The 20,202-nt window shown below is 41.1% G+C and overlaps 1 protein-coding gene across 1 annotated transcript in view; it reads left to right on the top strand.

Annotated features, from left to right (window-relative positions):
• Positions 1-211: 211 nt before the first annotated feature.
• Positions 212-20,202, top strand: part of Pi4k2a (phosphatidylinositol 4-kinase type 2 alpha) — a 38,355-nt gene continuing 18,364 nt past the window's right edge. Inside the window, exons 1-4 of the mRNA XM_004838609.3 lie at positions 212-716; positions 11,618-11,818; positions 16,408-16,539; positions 16,738-16,891. Coding sequence (XP_004838666.1) covers positions 282-716; positions 11,618-11,818; positions 16,408-16,539; positions 16,738-16,891 — 922 coding nt within the window. The 5' untranslated portion in view covers positions 212-281. The remainder of the gene's footprint in view (positions 717-11,617; positions 11,819-16,407; positions 16,540-16,737; positions 16,892-20,202) is intronic.

Raw genomic sequence — 20,202 nt, forward strand, 5'->3', positions numbered from 1 at the left:
CTGACCCGGGTTTAGTTCCTAGAACATGCGCAGTCTTTCCTGAAAGTGACGGGAGAAAAACGCGGAGGCTGCGATTGCGTAGAACGAGTTCTGATTGGCTACTGTTCGCGCGCGAGGGGCCGAGCCTACTCGTCGCCAAGTAAACAGGATTGTCTAGGGGCGGGGCCAAGGAGGCGCCGCGGCCTGGTTGGCCAGGCGGGAGGTGGGGGGTGTCGCGGATTGGTTCCGGCCGCTAGCTCAGCTGTGTAGTTCGCCGGGTCCCTGAGCCGGCTGCCTGAGGGATGGACGAGACGAGCCCACTAGTGTCCCCTGAGCGGGCCCAACCCCCGGAGTACACCTTCCCGTCGGGCTCTGGCGCTCACTTCCCTCAGGTTCCGGGGGCCGCGGTCCGCGTGGCGGCTGCGGCCGGCTCCGGCCCCTCTCCGCCGGGCTCGCCGGGCCACGACCGCGAGCGGCAGCCTCTGCTGGACCGGGCCAGGGGCGCGGCGGCTCAGGGCCAGACCCATACCGTGCCGGCACAGGCCCAAGCCTTGGCCGCCCAGGCCGCGGCAGCAGCGCACGCCGCACAGGCCCCCCGTGAGCGGAACGAGTTCCCCGAGGACCCGGAGTTCGAGGCGGTGGTGCGGCAGGCCGAGCTGGCCATCGAGCGCTGTATCTTCCCCGAGCGCATCTACCAGGGCTCCAGCGGAAGCTACTTCGTGAAGGACCCTCAGGGGGTGAGCGCGCGGGTCGTGGAGAAGGGGGACTGCATGGTGCAGAAGAGAGAAACTTCAGAGTGCCGGCCCTTAGCACGATTTGGGGATGCCTCTGAGGACTGAAGATAGGGAAGCTCTGCGGAGTGAAGAAATAAATCAGAACCTTTTTGGTGGGGGAGGCTTGAGCGGAAAATGAAAAGAGGAAATTGATTGACTAGATACAGGCAAGGGGCTTAGCTGTGTGGTGAAGCAATCTGCCTCTGGACAGAGGCGTGGGCACATGCTTGGCTGTTTTCTGGTAGATTCCTCAGCTTTAAACTCCTGGGGTTACTATTCGGCCATTGGCCTACAGATTTGGGGCTTTGGGTCTGTGCTCTTTTCTTGGACCCAAGCTGGGAGATACTGTTCTGGAGGACAGGTGACCCATCTGAGGATTCAGTTCCAGCCTTTTGTGGGGGGTGTCTCCTGCCAGGGTCCTAGGTCTCTTATTGACTGACTGGTGATAGCGTGGGTAGACTCATCTGCCCTGGTTATTGCTCACTACTGGGAAAAGATTCAAGTCATTTTCAGTGGTTCTGTAGAGTGCAGAATTTTAGAAACAGTCTGTTATCCTACTTTCTTTCATTCCCCCACCCCTAGGACTATCAGCAGTTTGTTTTTCAGCTAAGGTGGAGTTTTGCTGACCTTTATTTTGTCCCTTGCGTGTGTATGTTGGGAGATGGGGATAGGATGGGATATGGAATCACCAGAGCAGCTGAGAAGTGACTAATTTTGAGAAATGTAGAAAATTTAAGATATTTGACCCAGGTTAGACTAGAGACATAAGAGCAATGGGTCAAGAAATACGAAGTCTTGGCTGTGCATGATGGCACATGCCTAAAATCCCAGCACTTGGGAGGCTGAGGGAAGAGAATTGCAGCGAGTTCGAGGCAGCCTAGGCTACACAGTGAGTTCAAGGTCAGCCAGAGCTACACAGGGAGACCTATCTCAAAAAACAAACGAAAAGATGACGTTTTCATTAAGTTTTCAGATGTGGTGGAAATGGTTCAAAGGAAAAATGTATTATTGTCACACTTATTAATATGATGGATATCAGCTAGGTGTGGTGGCTGGAGATGTAGCTCAGTGGGAAGGCCCAGGACTCAATCCCCAGTACTGCACAAACCAACTAAACACAACCAGAGACCATTTCTACTCTGTCAACTCTGTTTACATAAACTGGGTTGGAGAAAGCTCTGAGAGAGTAATAATTCTTTTCAAGACCTTTAAGTAAGGGAACTTGAAAGTACAAATGGGAACCGTCATTTCTAGAAGCAAAGAGGGTATTATGTCTTAAATGGCAATCAGGTGCTTTCATCTTTTTTGAGAACAGAATGAGGTTTAATCAAGATATGAGTTAGCTTGTTGGCCAATTTAAGAATGGACTAAGATTATCTTTGATAGGTTCAGAAGGATGAGGGAGGTTTTGTTTTCTTCCATGACATTGTTATAGCTCCCCTGAAAGTGTGTCAGGTCAGTTGAGAAGTGATCTAGTGCTCTGAGGGGTGAGAGTAAGAGGATCTTTCAATTTCCCTGGTGGGTAAAGTACTGCCACTTCAGTACATACACAGAGGATGACAGTTTTTGGTGATATTCAGTATCCTAGTCTCTAAATTTTACTATCCACTATTCTTTGTTAGAAGGGAAATCGAAACATGGATAGCCCAACAAAACTTATTTGTGTTCCACTAAGGATAATCTTAAATGTGTGGAGGATTAGTCTGGCCCACAGACTCCCTGTAATTGGTATTGTTTTCTTTGACCCTCTTCCAAATGTATTTATTTTATTTAACAGATACTTACATAGCACTTACTGTATGCCAGGTACTTTGCAAATAAATAGTAACTCAGTTCTCTTTTCCTAGGGTATTGTCTAAAATTTTTTGGAGTGCTGGTTTAGTATTCATGAAGTTCCTGAGGTGCTCTTTATCATGCAAGTATCTTATTTCTCCATCAATTTTGAAAGATAGTTTTGCAGGGTACATCAATCTGGGTTGGAGGCTGTTTTCCTTTAGGGCTTGAAATATATCACTCCAAGCTCTTGCCTTGAGGGTTTGCATTGAGAAGTCTGCTGTGATTCTGATGGGCTTTTGCATGTGATTTGTTTCTTTTCTCTCACTGCTTGTAGAATTTTGTTCTTCTGTTGGGTTTCTGGAATCCTAACTATTACATGCCTATGTGTAGATTTTTTTTGATCAAGGCTATTTGGAGTCCTATATGCCTCACTTATCTGTATGTCAAGTTCTTTTCCCCTCCTTGGGAAGTTTTCTGCCATCACTTATGTGAACAGTTTTTTTTATGTCATCTGCACTCTCTCCTGTTTCCTCATTGACTCCAATCAGTCTTATGTTATTCTTCTTTGCATCGTCTAGCAGCTGCTGGATTGATTTCTTGTGTTCCTTTACAATTTTAAAGCAATTTTCTTTTCCTCCTCACTAATTGCAATCTTATCTTCTATATGTGAAATTCTATCCTCACACTGGCTCATTCTGCTGCGCAGACTTTCGATGGAGTTTTTAATCTCCTGGAAATCTGTTTGCATCTGTTTTATGGATTCCATTTGTTTCCTATGTTGGAATTCCATCATGTTCCTCAGATCCTCTATTTTTTTAATGTGTCCTCTCTAGATTTATTAATCATGTCTTGCACCATGAGCAAAATCTTTGCTGTTATCTGAGTAATTATTTCTGATTTCATTTTTCCCAGATCCTCTTTTGTTGCCAGTTCAGAGAGTCCAGGTGGTTGAGTATCAGATTGTTCCATTTCATTTCCCTTTGGGGTTGCTGTAGGTGATCTGGAACTCTGTTTTTGAGGCTTGTTTATGTGTCTTCTCATTTCCACGGGGAGGGGGGGGTGCCTCTGGCACCCCCGTGGCTCACCTTCTCTGCCCTAGGGCCTGGGATGATGGTGGGGAGCTTCCTTCCAGGTGCTGGGACTGGCTCACCTTCTCTGCCCTAGGAGCCTGGGATGGCAGCGGGGCAGCTTCCTTCTGGGTGGTGGGACCAGCTGAGCTTCTCTGCCCTAGGAGCCTGGGATGGAGGTGGGAGCATCCTTCCGGGTTCTGGGACCAGCTCAGCTTCTCTGCCCTAGGAGCTAGGGATGGCGGCAGGGGAGCTTCCTTCTGGGTGATGGGACTGGCTCACCTTCTCTGCCCCAGGAGCCTGGGATGGCGGCGGGGAGCTTCCTTCCGGGGGCTGGGACTGGCTCAGCTTCCCTGCCCTAGGAGCTTGGGATGGCGGTGGGGGAAAGGTCTAAGTAACTCAGTTCTCTTAACCACTCTCAGAGGTGGGTACTGTTATTATCTTCATAAGTAACATCACTGAAGCATACAGTATGACTAATTTGCCCAAGCTCTTGCAGGTACTATGTGGTAGAACCAGGCGTATTGGCTTTGGAGGTCATAGTCCTAACTACAGCACTCTGCTATTTCAGAGTTAGTCAGTCATCTGAATTTCTGGATTCTGTTTTTAGCTGCTATATTGGTTGGTATTAAATTTGGCTCTCGAAGGGCATGGTGGCTCATGCCTGTAATCCCAGCACTCAGGAGAGTGAAGCAGGAGGATACTGCAAGTTTGAGGGCAACCTGGACTACATAGTGAGTTCAAGGCCAGCCTAAATTGAGACCCTATCTCAAAAAGAAAAGAAAAGAAAATTAACTATATGTGACAGAAATTTTAAAATAATAATGACTTGGAAAAAGATTCATTTGTCTCTCATGTAAAGGAAGTCAAAAGGCTGCTTAGGGCTGATGTGGCATTTCACAGTTTTTCTTGGATGCCGGCTTCTTCCATCCAGGATTTAGCCATTGTTAATGTGTGTCTTCTACTTCATGCTCTCCAACATCTTGTCTGTTTTTCAGTCAGTTGGAAGAAGGAAACGGAGAGGAAGAACTGTCCACATCCTGTAGGACCTTTCCTTAAAGTTGCACCAGACTCTTCCACCTACATCCCAATGTCCAGAATTTAGATGCAGTAGTGTTTGGGAACTATAATCTTTATCTGAATCTGGTGTACAGGGAAGAAGGGGAAACAGATTGGGAGAAGTAGCACTTTATGTGATAGCTACTTCTGAAATTTAGTTCAGAAGATTCTTGATTCCATTTTCCAATTTAGAATGGTATCTGCCACAGGATGAGCAAGTGAGGACCTGGAACTAGAAAATGCCAAATTAGAAGTCATGGTGGAATCCAGATGTGGTGGTGTAAGGCTGTAATTACAACTGTTTGGGAGGTTGAGGCAAGAGGGTGTGTAGATCGAGACCAGCCTCGTCAACTTAGCAAGGCTGTCTCAAAATATAAAATTAAAAAGGGCTGGGCATGTGGTTCAGTGCAGAGGCCATAGGTTCAGTCCCCTGAGTAACTACCTCCCTGTACCGGGGATCGAACTCAGGACCTTGCACTTGTGAGGCAGGCGTAGTGCCACTGAGCTAAATCCCCAGCCACCCTGAGTACTTTTTTTAAAAAGTTGTGGTAAAGTGTGCTTACATTTCCCCTGTTCACTTACATCCTTATACTTCAGGTCTTGTGTTCACTCAATTATGGATTTTATTTTTTATTTTTTTAGCATTTTCTCTTTCATGTGGCCAGTAATATACCATATGTTCATATTGGCAGGAGTCACAGAAGAGCATGTAACCTACTAGTTTTAGGAGGATTAAATGTGATGATGTTACTGTATATATTGAGCTCATGGTTCCACAAATGTTGAGGAGTGAAGTCATGAACCAAGAAGGGAGGTTAGGGAGATTTTATTGGAAATTACAAGAGCTTCTGGATTTCCAGGAGGGGTCCTGAGTTGGGGGCCACCTGGTCTCTCAATCCAAAGCTAGGTATTGTATAGATAAGCAGAGCACAGGAATTGCCCTGTTGCTTAGTAGCCACCTATCTTTGGTGGCTTGGTGGATTTAAAACGGCCAATTTGAATGTTTCCTTTAACTACAGAAACAGATTTTAAAGAAAAAAAACCTTGTTTTTGCATTTAAAGGGACTGGGCTGCTGACCATATTGCCTGAGGAAAACTCCTAGTTTACTGTCTATTCTTATTTTAATTCTTATCAGTATGGCTGGTCACCCAGCTTTATCTCAGGCCCTTCCCCTGACTAGCTGCCTTACTCTTAAGCTAAATAAACTCTTTTCTACCATATCAGTCATATATGAAAGCCTCTGGCTAGTTCCTGGTGCCTAGTGGGAGCTCAATCAGTTTTTTATTTTGTTCATGTTTTTGACCTCTGGATTAGGCTTTCTTGGATACATGACATTGAACAAGGCAAAAGTAGTGTAATTTTGAGAAGATGGCTTTCATAATCATGGAGAGTAGCATTTCATTCAGCAGCGCTAATTGTTATTTGCATCAGAACATCAATTACAGTGTTTATAAAGACACTGCCCACAGCTGGGCGTGGTTGCACACAGGCCTGTAATTCTAGAACTTTAGGAGGGGGGAGAATTGCAAGTTTAGCCCACCCTGGGGAACACAGTGATTTAGCCAGACCCTGTCTCAAATTTTTTAAAAATGTAGAGGTGGTGGTGGTGGTAGAGAATTTAGGGTTGTAACTCACTGGCCTGGATTCCCCAATACTTGGGGGGAAAAAAGTCCACCATAGTCTGTGAACTTGACCTCCTCTCAGTGGATATACTTTATACTTTAAACATACTTTATCCACCAACAGTTTGTCATGAAAATGTTAACTTTTACCATTTTTCAAACATAAAATTATTATAAGATTGAATATGCCTCTTCCAACTACCTGTACCCTCTAAGAAATTCTTATAACCTTCCACTTGGTTGAGAACCACAATGATGGCAATCACCAAATAAAGAGTCTTAGAGTAGAACTCTTTCACTAAAATTTGTTTTAGTGAAACAAAACAAGTCAAGTCTGTACATCCTAGACAGATGTAGACTTTGAGATTTTAAACATTAATCTGCCATCTGACATAAGACACTATCCGGTGCTGCAAGTTATAAAGGGTAAGGCAGATTGGATGGATGGCAGTAGGGTGGGGAAGTAAATACAGTCAAAATCTCCTTCACTACATTCTGGGTATTTGGGCCTCTTGTTCTTTCAGAGTTTAATATATTTAGAGTAGTACATTCTTCCCTTTTGTAAGCATTAACATGTAAGTACGTCTTCACTACCTATATAGCTAACCGAAGACTGCTGTTTCCCACCGTTCTCTAACTGAAAATGGCAGTTCTTGCAGGGTGACCCAGGGTTCCCTAAGAGTTCCTTTTTGGGGGTACAAGAGTAAAAATTATTTTCATAATAATTTTATGAGTTTATTTGCTTGTTTCACTTTCATTTCCTTATGAATATAGAGATTCCAGAGATCACATGATGTGTGATTTTGAAACAGATTGAATACTAAGGAAGATGTGAGAATTCTGTTGTCCTCTATGAAATCTGACATCAAAGAGATTTGCAAAAGTATAAAATGATGCCAAAATGTTTTTGAAAAGTTTTCATAAAAGTATTTGATTTAGGGCCGGGGATTTAGCTCAGTGGTTTCACCGCCTGCTGCACAAGAGCAAGGACCCAAGTTCGATCCCCAGTACGAAAAAAAAAAAAAGATTTATATTAATATGCAATGGATTTATTTTTATTATTAAGTGAGTTAAATAATTTTAACATCTCACTTTTAATTTTGAATACAGCAAGTATAGCTTTACCCACAGGAACAAAAACTTTTTGGGATCTTAATAATTTTTAAGACCATAAGGGATTGAGATCAAAAAGTTTGAGAACTGTCCACTTCACTTATGAAACTTAAAAAAAATTTAGGGCTGGGGATTTAGCTCAGTGGTTTTGCCGCCTGCTGCTCAAGCGCAAGGACCCGAGTTCGATCCCAGGTACCAAAAAAAAAAAATTATTAAAGGTCACTTCTATATATTTCACTGTGCAATATGAGTAATACATTTGAACTACCTTAAAGTATAGATTTCTGGAGAAACCCTCTGTTATAACTTGTGTTTAGATGTTCCCCCAAAGCCTCATGTACTCACAGGTGTGGCTTTTTCAGAGGTGGCTGGATCTAGAGTGTGTGACACTGGGATTGATTCATGGTGCAATGCTAGGATCAAGGGCATTAGGATTAAGAGTGTGAGTGTTATCCTCCCTAAGTAGTTTGGATAAGATATAAGGGATAGAAAGAGCTGTGATATTCCCTTGCTTGCTTTGCTACCTTTTGCCTGCCATGAACTGTTTCTCCTCTCTGATGCCCCTCTGCCATCCACCCTGCTTTGGAGCCAACTGATTATGAACTGAAACCTCTACAAACTGTGAGCCAAATAAACCTTTCCCCCTTCAACTTTGAGTGTTGAGTATTTTGTCTCAGTAGCCAGAGAAGAGTAACTAAGACACCCCCCACCTTTAGGATGGGGTCTTGTTATGTTGCCCAGGCTGGCCTCAAACTTCAGAGCTGAAGTAATCTTCCTGTGTCAGCCTTACTGGAAGCTGAGGCTACAGATATGTCACTGCTCCCAGCTCCAGGACCTCTTTTTTCATAGCATAATACCCTCCTTCTTGTCACTACTGGACAGATACAGGAAACTCTTAAGGTTTCAGTAATTGATTATAGGTCATGACACCAGCCATTGAGTAGTAGCCTTTTGCTTCCTTCTGCATGTCTTTTTTCATCTCCAACATCATGGACTACTACGACTTAAGCTATCTATACCTTGGCTCTTTCATGAAATAGGAAGACAAGTGAGTGGGTGTTAAGGAAAAGTGTTTTTAAAATATTGGCACCAAACTGAAACTTTCTCCTAGATTTAATAAAGGGATTGACAGTCTGTTAAAGAAGAGAGAGGACAGTAAGAAAACCTGGGCAGTTGTTTTCTTTCTCAGTTGAATACTGGTAGGTGTTTTTCTAATTTCAGTGGTTTTAGAGTTTGTTCTTTATGAATGAGGAGAGTATTCTTGATTATTCAGTAACACAGTTATATGAAGTGAACATTAGTTTTGGAAACTTGGCCAGAGACTATGTTATGTCTCTGGCAGGGAAACCTACTTCATGCTTTCACACTGTCTTGTACAAACTTAAGTCCTGAACAAATGTTAACAGAATTAGGTTAAACTGAGCCCTATACTTAGTCATGAAAGGCATGAGTGTCCCTGTCTCTCTGAATGCCCTTTTGTTCCTCAATCTCCTACTTTCCCATTCCCTCATTTATTTAGTCCATACAGTATTTTTTAATGCAACCCCTATGTGACTGAGATAACTGTAATTTCTAATTCCTTTAAAAAGTCAATGAAATGCTGATTCTTCTTAAGGTGGAAAGAAATTGAGAAGTATAAGAGATCAATCTGTAAATGATATTTGCCTGCAATCTTGGTCTTCAAGTTCTGCTTTGCTTAAGTGGGAATATTTAAGCCATAGTCCTGGTAGTTTTTGCCCCTGCTTAATATAGCAGGAATGTCTTGGTCTCCGTTTTTAGAGGACCATCTTGCTGAACTCCACATTGTGCCTCACTTGAACTGTTGAGTCCTGAGACATACTTCCAATTACCCTGTGGCTTCCCTGTGCAGGACCTAGAGAATTGCAGTGGACTCACCAGTTGTACTCTTGAGTCATGAGCCTGTTGCTGCTCCTGCTTTGTTGTTCAGAGGCTGGGGTTCCAGGCAAGTGGACACTGAAAAGGAGACTGCTGCTGGGCTTGTTGGTGGACACCTGTAATCCCAGCATTTTAGGCGGTTGAGGCAGGAGGATTGCTGCAAGTTCGAGTCCAGCCTGGGCTACATAGTGAGTTGAAGGCCAGCCTAAACTGCGTGGTGAGACCTTGTCTCAAAAACACAAAACAAAACCGAAAAAAAAGAGAGAGACTGCTAACTGAAGCCTCTTGCTAACTGCTTTGAATAAGAAAATAATTAATAAGACTTAGGATGTGAATATATACTTTTACTTTTGCCAGTAAATAAATTTGTCTGTAAGAATAATTGATTCTTTTTGTAGGGAGGATGAGAATTCTGTATTTCTCTTGCCCTCTCGTAAGACTTTTTAAAGGAACTGGCCTAAAGATTGACCAATTGAGGACAGAAATTTAGCTCAGTGGTACCACCGCCTGCCTCTCAAGCACAAGGTCCTGAGTTCGATCCCCAGTACCAAAAGAAAAAAAAAAAATTGACCAATTGATTCTGGACTTGGCCAATTCCTACTATGAGTATGTACTTACTTAATGGAGGAGGGTGGGTGTGTGTTGTCTGTTGTGACCCTACCACTCAGGAAGTGATACCCACAGGGAAATGTCTTATGACCCAGATGAGCTTCAGTTGGCCGTGGAGTGAGGGCAGAAGAAGAATCATGTGATATGAAGATGAATCATTTAGTTAGCATATTTACTTTTCTTCCTTTGAATTATCAGTTTGAGGACTGGAAGAAATGCGATATAGTATATGTAAAATAACCTTAGAGGACTGACTGGGTTGTGGAAGAAAACATTTAGAAAGGAAGCTATAATTTCTACGCTTCCCATATTTTCAGAGACCTCTGAGGATTGTTACTGTTAGCCAAAAAAGAAGGATTTAGTTTTTATGGTGTCTCATGTCCTGATTTCTGCCTAACAGAATTACTTAAAAGAGTCCCAGGGGGTGGGGATTTAGCTCAGTGGTTCTGCCACCTGCCTCACAAGCGCAAGGACCCGAGTTCGATCCCCGGTACCAAAAATATAAATAAAATAAAAGAGTCCCATTTTAGCCAAGTAACAGATTCTTTTTCCTGTTGTGATTTTTTTTTTCTGGTTGCTTTCTCAACTTGTCATTCCTAAACTTTCTATTTCAAGGCTTTGTTAACACCTAGGAGGGTGGGGATTTAGCTCAGCGGTTCTGCCACCTGCCTCGCAAGCACAAGGTCCTGAGTTCGATCCCCAGTACCAAAAAAAAAAAAAAAACACCCAGGAGGTAGGAATGATAGAGGATTTCACTCATCGATGAAAGGACTTTAACTTCATTCTATCATTCCATAATACTTTGTTTATTTCTTTTCCTTTGATACTTTTTGAGGCTTTATATCACTCTCCCCCCCTCTCCATAGTGGGGATTGAACCAAAAGCCTTCACACTGATCTACATCTCCCATCTTTTATTTTTTATTTTCAGACAGGGTCTCGCTAAGTCAGGCATGGCTCAAACTTGTGATTCTCCTGTCTCAGTCTCTCAGAGTGCTGGGATCACAGATGTGCTGAATTTACATAATTTTTACAGAGCAGTTGTGTGTATATATAAACCTTAGAAGTTAGAGTTTAGTGATGTTAAGTTTCTGGCAGATCATATAAAGAAAGAATAAATGGGGCAGGGATACATGCAAAAATCCATGATGTTAATTTCTTACTTGTGGGAGCAAAAATGACTTTGGAGCCCTTGATACACAGTTTGATGTTATAACCTTTCTGGAAGGGCAAGAAGCAATACTGTGTTGGCGTAAGATTGCTGCCCAGGACTCAAGATGTGCCACTGAGTTGGCTTCTGGACCTTGCTCTTAGAAATGTACGAATCTATTTACCTTGTTTGTTTGAAGCCCAAAGTTAGAGGTAGGTGCTTACATGAAGGAAGAGAGATAGAGAAAAGGAGCATAGCAAAAGAAAAGAATGAGGAGGCATGGCACCTTTTTAGGCCACAGGTCTCTCTACCAATGGGTCATATGTGCTGGTATTTACAAGCTATGGAGAAGCCTTTGTCTGACTGTAAGTAGGGATTGTTGGCCTGTGCCTCTCATTTCCTTCTAGATTTCTGCTGACTTGGTCTGTGGCCACTGTAATCAACTCACCTTTTAAAAAATTTTTGGTGCTGGGGATTGAACCAAGGGCCTTGCACTGTCTATCCATATGATCTACCACAGAACTAAATTTTGACCCCTCAACTCACCTCTCATATTCTCTTTTTTGTGTTTAGAGGATCATCGCTGTCTTCAAACCCAAGAATGAAGAGCCATATGGGCACCTTAATCCTAAGTGGACCAAATGGCTACAGAAGTTGTGCTGTCCCTGCTGCTTTGGCCGTGACTGCCTTGTTCTCAACCAGGGTTATCTCTCAGAGGCAGGGGCCAGCCTGGTGGACCAAAAACTGGAACTCAACATTGTACCCCGTACAAAGGTCAGTGACCCATTTCCAGGGACCCTTAGTACCTGTGCAAAGTTTTCCTGGGGCCAAGACCTATTATTGAGACTTTGGGTTCAGTAGTGGCTGTTTAAGTCTAAGGTTCTCTACCTTTTGCAGGAAGAGTGACAGGATTAGACATATGATTTGATCATCTGATGAAAGTTATCCTCAGAAGTATATACATACAGATTTTACACAAAGGTTCAGGAATTTCATAGAAGTCAAATGCACATTTATGAGCTTCCTTGGTCTTTGGATCCCAGGTAATCTCAAACTGGTTAGAAACTTAGCTACTTTTGCAGTTTACTCTCTTAGACTTCTGAGCCAGTCCAGAATTTAAATACAGCCTTTTAAAAATTATTGTTATTTTTTTAAAGTGACAAGATCTCATCATGTTGCCTAGGCTAGACTGAAGTGGGCTCAAACCTTTTAGCCTACAGAGTAGCAGAGACTGCAAAAGTGTACCACTGTACCTGGCATTAGATACAGGCTAGAATGAATTAGCTAACATCTTCTAAGTGCTTATGCAGAGTCTGGTGAGGAAGACTTTAGGTTAGGCTGAGTGTTAGAGTAAAATGTTTGACTTGAGCACTTTTAGGGAATTGCATGGAATTTTCATCACCTGTCTTTATTCTGTGGAATCCTGGAAATTGTCTGAATATACCAGAATAGAGGTCCAGGATGGAGATACAGTTTTGGTAGTGTACTTACCTCAGATGCACAAGACTCTGGGTTTAATCCCCAGCAATACACACAGGTCCCAGATTCAGGCAAATTCTCACCTAGAATGGATTTACACATATCTTGTATGTTTTACAGATTTAGTCGAGGTTCTGATGAAGGATTTGGACCACTACTCTACAAAACATACTTGAAGATACAGAACTGATTGCGTACAATTTCAAGGAGTTTACTGATCCCAGTTTAAGAATCCCTGTACTACAGGGTGCTCCATGAAACTCTCCAAGAGTTATGAGGGGAAGGAATATTCTGATCAGCATACAAACACTTAAGGACACATCCTCACACTGAGTGTCTAACTAGGTTTAGAAACAACTTACGTGGAACTTTGATCTGATTCCCTAAGGCTGCAGAAGCATCCTGATAGTTTTGAGTCTTAACCGTCTTTGAGTATCTAGTGAATGCTTTAGCTGCTGTTTTCAGAAAAAAAAAAATATTTGTGATCAATATTTTGCATATAATTTCTAGAGCAGTGTTCTTAGACCAGTTGAAGTTCATCCATTGACCCTCTCCTGTAAATTAAAAACTCCTGCTTGAGGTTTCCTTCACAGGTTCAGGTGGCAGGCTCTGAGGACACAGAGGTTGATCAGCAGATGGGAATGTCCTTTGAAACTTGATTTTGGCTTTCTTAGGGTATTTTAGAAGAAAATGTGACTACTGTGGATGTTGACTCTATTTGCCCTTTTTTTTTTTGGTACTGGGGATCGAACTTGGGTCTTTAAGCTTGTGCAGCAGGCGGCGAAACCATTGAGCTAAATCCCGGGCCCTCTATTTGCTCTTGGTCACTAAACTCTAAACAATAAGCCCAACTAGTTTGTAAGTTTCTAGAAGTCAGAGACCACTTCTTGAGATATCCCTCTCTCATTCTCAATACCTAGTAAATTGCTGTATTTATAATAAGTGTTCATTAAGTACCAGCTGACATGACTTGTGAATGCATGTCAAATTATGAGAAACAATAACAAAGATCCCCTAGCTTCAGGTCCCATTTGACACCTGAATCACTGTGTGGCTTTATACAGCTCATTCCCTTCCTTTACACTTTTTTTTTTTATCTGTGTGTGTAGATGAACAGCACACTTTGACTATCTTATATTATACTTAATGCTCCTAAGTCTCCTGTCTAACCTGAAATCTTCCTACTGGGCCTTTCCTAAACTCTAGAAACTCTTGTAAATACTCCTTACTCATCACTCTGTGATTTCCATCCTTTCAAGGCAGATAGTAGACTGCCCCTGACCCTCTGCCTGCTAGGGGTGCTTTTGGAGTACAGTGGCTAAAAATCAGAAAGTGAGTTTAAATTCTGGCTCTGCAGTTTTCCTCCCCTCCCCTCCCCTCCCTTTCCCTGTACTGGGGTTTAACCCAGGGCCTTTGCCCTGAGCTAGATCCCCAGCCCTTTTATTTTTAATTTTGAAGTAGGGACTTGCTAGTTGCTTAGGCTGGGTTCAAACTTGTGATCTTCTTGCCTGATGCCTCGTACAAGCATGTGACACCACACCCAGCTTGCATCTTTTTTTTTTTTTTTTGGGTACTGGGGATCGAACTCAGAACTTTGGGCTTGCAAGGCTGGCGCCAGAACCACTGAGCTAAATCCCTGGCCCAGCTTACATCTTTTTTATTTTGATACCAGGGATCGAACTCAGGACCATGCTTGTCAGGCAGGTGGTGGCACTGCTGAGCTCAATCCCCAGCCCCTAAGCTTGCACCTTTTTATTTGTGTGATCTTTGGGCAAGTCAGTTAACTCACCCTACACTCAGTTTCCTCGCTGTGAAAATGGGGATATAAATAGTTACTACTTTGTTGAGTGGCTCTCAAGATTATATAAGATAATCCTTATAAAGCACATAGCCCTGTGCCTGACACAATGTAAACACTTGGTACATGTTAACCTGTGGTATTTTTCTGGGCTATTCTAATTTTTAGTGTCATCTCCACATCTCTTTCTTCCCCATCTCTGGTCCTCTTCTTTCTGTTAGGGAATCTTAATGAGACCTGAAGATCTTTTGCATCAGAAAATCAGCAATAGCAAAAACACTGTCTTCATGAGACTGAGATGAGACAGAACTTTGCTGCCAGAGAATAGTAAGAGAAGTCTCTCCCTTTCTTTCATCCCCAACCCTTGTGATAGGATTCTATCTAGTTGATCTGACCATCTATCACTATGGAAACAAGGCTCACTTTTCAGTGGAGCTTCAAATAGTAAGGTTCTAATCCTCATTCACTGGCGCTTTCTGCTGTCTGTTCCTGTGAGGTTTCAGATTATGATAGTTTCATTAGTTGCAGGAAAAAAGTGGATGGTTGGAAAAAATGATCACAAATTAATCTGACAGGAGGAAAATGATGGTTTATAGCTTGGGTTTTTCATAGTTGAAATTGATGGAATAGCCTTAGGAAAGCTTCTTTTCCTTCAATCCTATGCCTAAGTGTCCTAATTTGTGAGTTAGGGAGCTCCTTCCATAGGACCTTGCACATTTATTTTAGGAACTCTGTTAACACTGAATGGATAGAAGAACAAAAGGAGAGATGGGAGGGAATTACTTCACCTCTAAGGTTTATGAATTAAATAATTAGTTATTTGTAATGAATTTTGCAAGGCTTAGGAAAGGGATTTTCTTATAAATTTAATGTAAGGTTCTTACATGCTAAAACCTACTTGCTATCAACTCTGAGAGAGGCTCATAACTCATTCATTCATTCTTTCATTTATTCATTTAATATTTAGTGAGCATGTGCCAGGCACTTGTTAGGTGCTGGGGATGCTAATGTAAGATATTCTCTTATCTCCCAAATCTCATTCGTTTTAAGAGAGAATTCAGATATAGGAATAGATCATCTCAAGACGAAAGTGTTAAGTGTGGTTATGGATGCACATATGGATTACCTGATGTCATCACAGTTTGACAATCAAGTGTAATATTACCATTATAATGTTTGTACATTATAATTTTTTTTAAATAAAAAAATGTATTTTAGGCCGGGGATTTAGCTCAGCGGTTCCGTTGCCTGCCTCAAGTCCAAGGACCCGAGTTTGATCCCCGGTACCAAAAAAAAAAAATTTATTTAGTGTAAAAATCAAAAGGCACAAAAGGAAAAAAAAAAAAAGGCACAGAAGGGTCAACAGAGAAAAGTAATTCAGTCTCTTCCCATTCCAGTTTGTTGACTACTCAGTTTCCTTCCTCAGAGACATTAACTGATACTAGTTTCTTGTGTAATATTCCAGATATAGTTTCTGTATTAATATAGAAGTCCATTAAAAGCAAAAAAATTATTCATATTTTTAATATGAATAATTGTACAAAGTACAAAATTCAAAAGAAACAAAAGGGTATTAGGGTGAGTAAATTGCAGTTTGTTTGTATCTGGAAAGAAAATAGGTCTTGGGCCTCTTCTAATCCAAGAGGTGATTGTTAGTCAACGTAATTCACACTAGCTGCTGTAACAACCTCTGAATCTCAGTGGCTTAATATATTAAATAGGAGTTTAATTTTTGTCCACATCTATGTAGCAACTCACATAGTGACATGGGATCTGAGATATTATGACTTTTTTTTTTATCTCAAAACTCATCATTACTAGCTGTACATATTGGGAATTGTGAACTAAGGATCATTGAGGGGCTGAGCCTGGAAGTGATGTACATACATCACTTTATCAGTATGCCATTGGCCTGAACTAGCCATATTCCCTATCCTAGATGCTCAGAAGCCTGAGTGAGGAATGTATTCTTTCTCTGTGTCTCAGAAGAGGAACAGTATTGGTGAACTTCTAGCTATTCTCTGCCTAGTGGTCTGGTTCCTTAAACTTTACTCTAACTTGAGTATCTCTTCTCTTTTCACTGTAGGTGGTATACCTGGCCAGTGAAACCTTCAATTATAGTGCCATTGACCGAGTGAAGTCCAGGGGCAAGCGGCTTGCACTAGAGAAAGTTCCAAAAGTTGGGCAGCGATTTAACCGCATTGGGCTACCTCCAAAGGTATTGACTATACTTGTGTAGCTTATCAAAGATGCTGGTATACAATGACATAGTCATTCACGTGGAAAAGCAAACTGCCTACAGACTTGAAGATAGACACATGAACAGTCTATCCTATGGCCCCTTTACTGGGTCCCTGGCTAATCCATAGGGTCTTTGGACTTGTAAGAAAATGCTTTTGTTCTTTCTTGGTTGCAGGTTGGTTCATTCCAGCTCTTTGTTGAGGGCTATAAAGATGCAGACTATTGGCTGCGGCGTTTTGAAGCAGAACCTCTCCCTGAAAACACCAACAGGCAACTATTGCTGCAATTTGAGCGATTGGTAGTGTTGGATTATATCATCCGCAACACTGGTGAGTAGCTATGAATGGTCCTGCACTCTGTGCCAGGCTGTTCTGAGGCATGGGGAAGACCTGCAGGCATGCAGAGTTTGGGAGTCAGACATTTTGTCAGGATGAATATTTTCTTGTATTGGAGGGGTCATGCACATTTAGAGAGGGTCTCAGAATACAAAGCTCCAGGATTAGCTTTGTCCAAACACATGGTTATTTCTGCATCTTCTAGTCTATACCACTGATACTCAGGTGTGTTTCTTTGCCAGTACCATGCTGGGTTTTTTTGGATTTGTTTTTTTTCAGTACCAGGGAACAAACTTGGGACCTTGTGCTTGTGAGGCAGGTGGTAGAACCACTGAGCTAAATTGCCACCCCTACCATGCTGTTTTTGTCACAGTGGCTTTGTAGTATAGTTTCAAGTTGGGCATTGTGATACCCTCTGCCATGTCTCTGTTACCTAGAATTGCTTTTGCTATTCTAGGTCTCTTCTGATTCCAAATGAATTTTTGGATTGTTTTTTCTAGTTCTGTGAAGTATACTGTTGGGATTTCAATTGGGATTGGATTGAATCTGTACAGAAGTTTTGGAAGTATGGCCCATAATTTGTATGTCTTGCTGCTAGGCAGCTCTGATTTGAATTTGATTGTTCCTATTGGATTGAACTATCAGTGGTACATGCATTATTGTCCCATTGAGCAGCTTGTACTGCTTCTCAGGAGGTCTTTGATTAAAATAATACAAAGAAAGGTATTGATTTAGCAGTCCAAATGTCATCATATTATAATTCCTTAAGGAAAACATTGAAATGGTATAAAAAATTATACAGCTAATTTGTAGTACAGCAGTTGTAAATGCATACTGTATTATATATACCGGCAATGGGGTACTTGTAAGATTTCCATGTTAAAATTTAGAGAATTTATTATTGATAAAATACAAAAATAAATTTCTTCTAACTTTATGAAGTAAATAAATTTGTTGATTTTGGTTTTTTGAGACAGAGTCTCGCTCTAATTCAGGCTGGCCTTGAGCTCACTATGTAACCCAGGTTAGCCTCTAACTTGCATTGAATATCCTGTGTCAGCCTCCTAGTGCTGGAATTATAGGCATGCACCACCATGCCTGGCTATAAGTTTGTTGATTATTATAATAATTTAATTGATATGAATAGCATTAATATCTAATTTGGTAGTAATTATCAAAGTTAAGCCACTAACTAGATTTGGCTCATTTATAGACTTTGTATTAAATTTATTAGTAAAAAGACTGATAAAAGTGATTAGATCTATTTGTATCACCAGTGGTACAAGCCAGCAGGAATGTGTTAATTCATCTAATCTGACCAAATCTACATATATTGAGGACAAATTTGTGCTTTATTGGAACTATATTTTTCTAATATTTTGTATTATAGTAAAATATACCTAACATAAAGTTTACTGTCCTAAACATTCTTAAGAGTTACAGTTCCTAAGTCTTAAATACATTTATACTGTGCAGCTATCACCATCATCAAACTCCAGAACTCCTTTGGTCTTATAGAGCTGAAATTCTGTATTTACTGAATAATAACTCTTCATTCTTCTCTTCCTTTGGCCCCTGGAAACAACTCATTCTACTTTTTGTCTCTGATTTTTGACTACTCTAAGTACCTCATCTAAGTGGAATCATACAGTATTTGTATTTTTTGTGATTAACTTATTTTACCTAGTATAGTGTCCTCAAGGTTCATCCTGTTGTAGTGTATATCAGAATTTCCTTCCTTTTTAAGAGTGAATAATGTTCCATTTTATGTTCATACCACATTTTGAGTGTCAGTTCATCCATCAGTGGACATTTGGGTTTATACATTTTAGTTATTGTGAATAATGCTCCTAATGAATAGGAATGTACAAATATCTCGTCAAGATTTTCTTGCACTTCTTTTGAATATATACCCAGAAGTGGATTTACTGGAATATATGGTAATTCTATTTGTAATTTTTTTGAGAAACCACTATAATGTTTTCCACAGTGGCTCTTCCATTTTCTGTTCCCACCAACAATGCATAATCTACATCTTTGCCAAACCACCATTCCCTGGGGGGCTTTTGAGGAGGCCGTGGTGATGGTGCAGAATCTTGCACATGCTAAGCACATTGAAGCTACACCCCTAGCCCCTATTTTTTGTTTTGTTTTGTTTTCTTTTTGGAGAGTAGCCATTCTGATCAGTATCAGATGATACCTCCTTGTAATTTCACTTTGCAGTTCCCTAATGAATAATGATATTAAAAGTCTTTCCATGTGTTTATTGGCCAGTTTTATATCCTCCTTAGAAAAATATCTGTTAAAGTCCTTTGCTCACTTTGGAATCAGTTTTTTTGTTCGTTTTTATTGTTTTTGAGACACTTGCTTTGTAGTTCAGGCTGGCCTCTGACCGCAGCCTCTCAAATGCTGGCATTACAGGTGTGTGCAACCACATCTGGCCTGTTTTTTGTTGTTGTTGCTGTTGAGTTGTTCAAGTCCCTTATATATCCTGCATATTAATCTCTTATCGGATGTATGATTCACAAATATTTCCCCCCATTCTGTTGCCTTTTTACTTTGTTGATAAGGGCTTTTTGTTGTTGTTATTGTTTTGTGGTGCTGGTGATTGAACCCAAGGCCTTGGATATGGTGCTAGGCAAGCAATATACCACTGAGCTACATCCTCATCCCTGTTTTTTGTTTGTTTTGTTTTTTGAGATAGGGTCTCACTGTGTAATCTAGGCCAGCCTTGCACTTGCTGTTTAGCTCAGGCTGAATTCAAACTTGAGATCCTCCAACCTCAGTCTCCTGCACGCTGGTATTACAGACATGCACAATCACAAATGTCAGTGGTGTCTTTTGATACACACACATTTTTAATTTGCAAAATGCAATTTAGTTTATTTTTTGCCTATATATTTTGTGTCATGCTCAAGAATCATTGCCAAATCCAATGTCATAAAACCCCTGCCTTATATTTTCTTGTAAGAATTTGTAGTTATGTCTTAAATTTAGGTCATAGATTCATTTTGATTTAATTACCATATGTGGTACTAGCTAAAGGTTCAACTTCATTTCTTTTTGGATATCTAGTTTTCTCTGCACTGTTTGATGAAAAGACAACACCATTTAGTAGTCTTAGCACCCTTGTCAAAATTATTTGACCATATATGTGAAGGTTTATTTCTGGACTCTTTTATTTCATTGGTCTATATGTCTGTCTTAATGTCGGTACCATACTATCTGAATTACTATACCTTTGTACTCTTTTTTTATTCTTTAATTTTGTTTGGTACCAGGGATCGAACTCGGAACCTTGTACT

The sequence above is a fragment of the Heterocephalus glaber genome, unplaced genomic scaffold, assembly GCF_053883595.1.
Source record: "Heterocephalus glaber isolate CG9 unplaced genomic scaffold, H.glaber_assembly_v1.0 deba00001497, whole genome shotgun sequence".
Classification (NCBI taxonomy): domain Eukaryota; kingdom Metazoa; phylum Chordata; class Mammalia; order Rodentia; family Bathyergidae; genus Heterocephalus; species Heterocephalus glaber.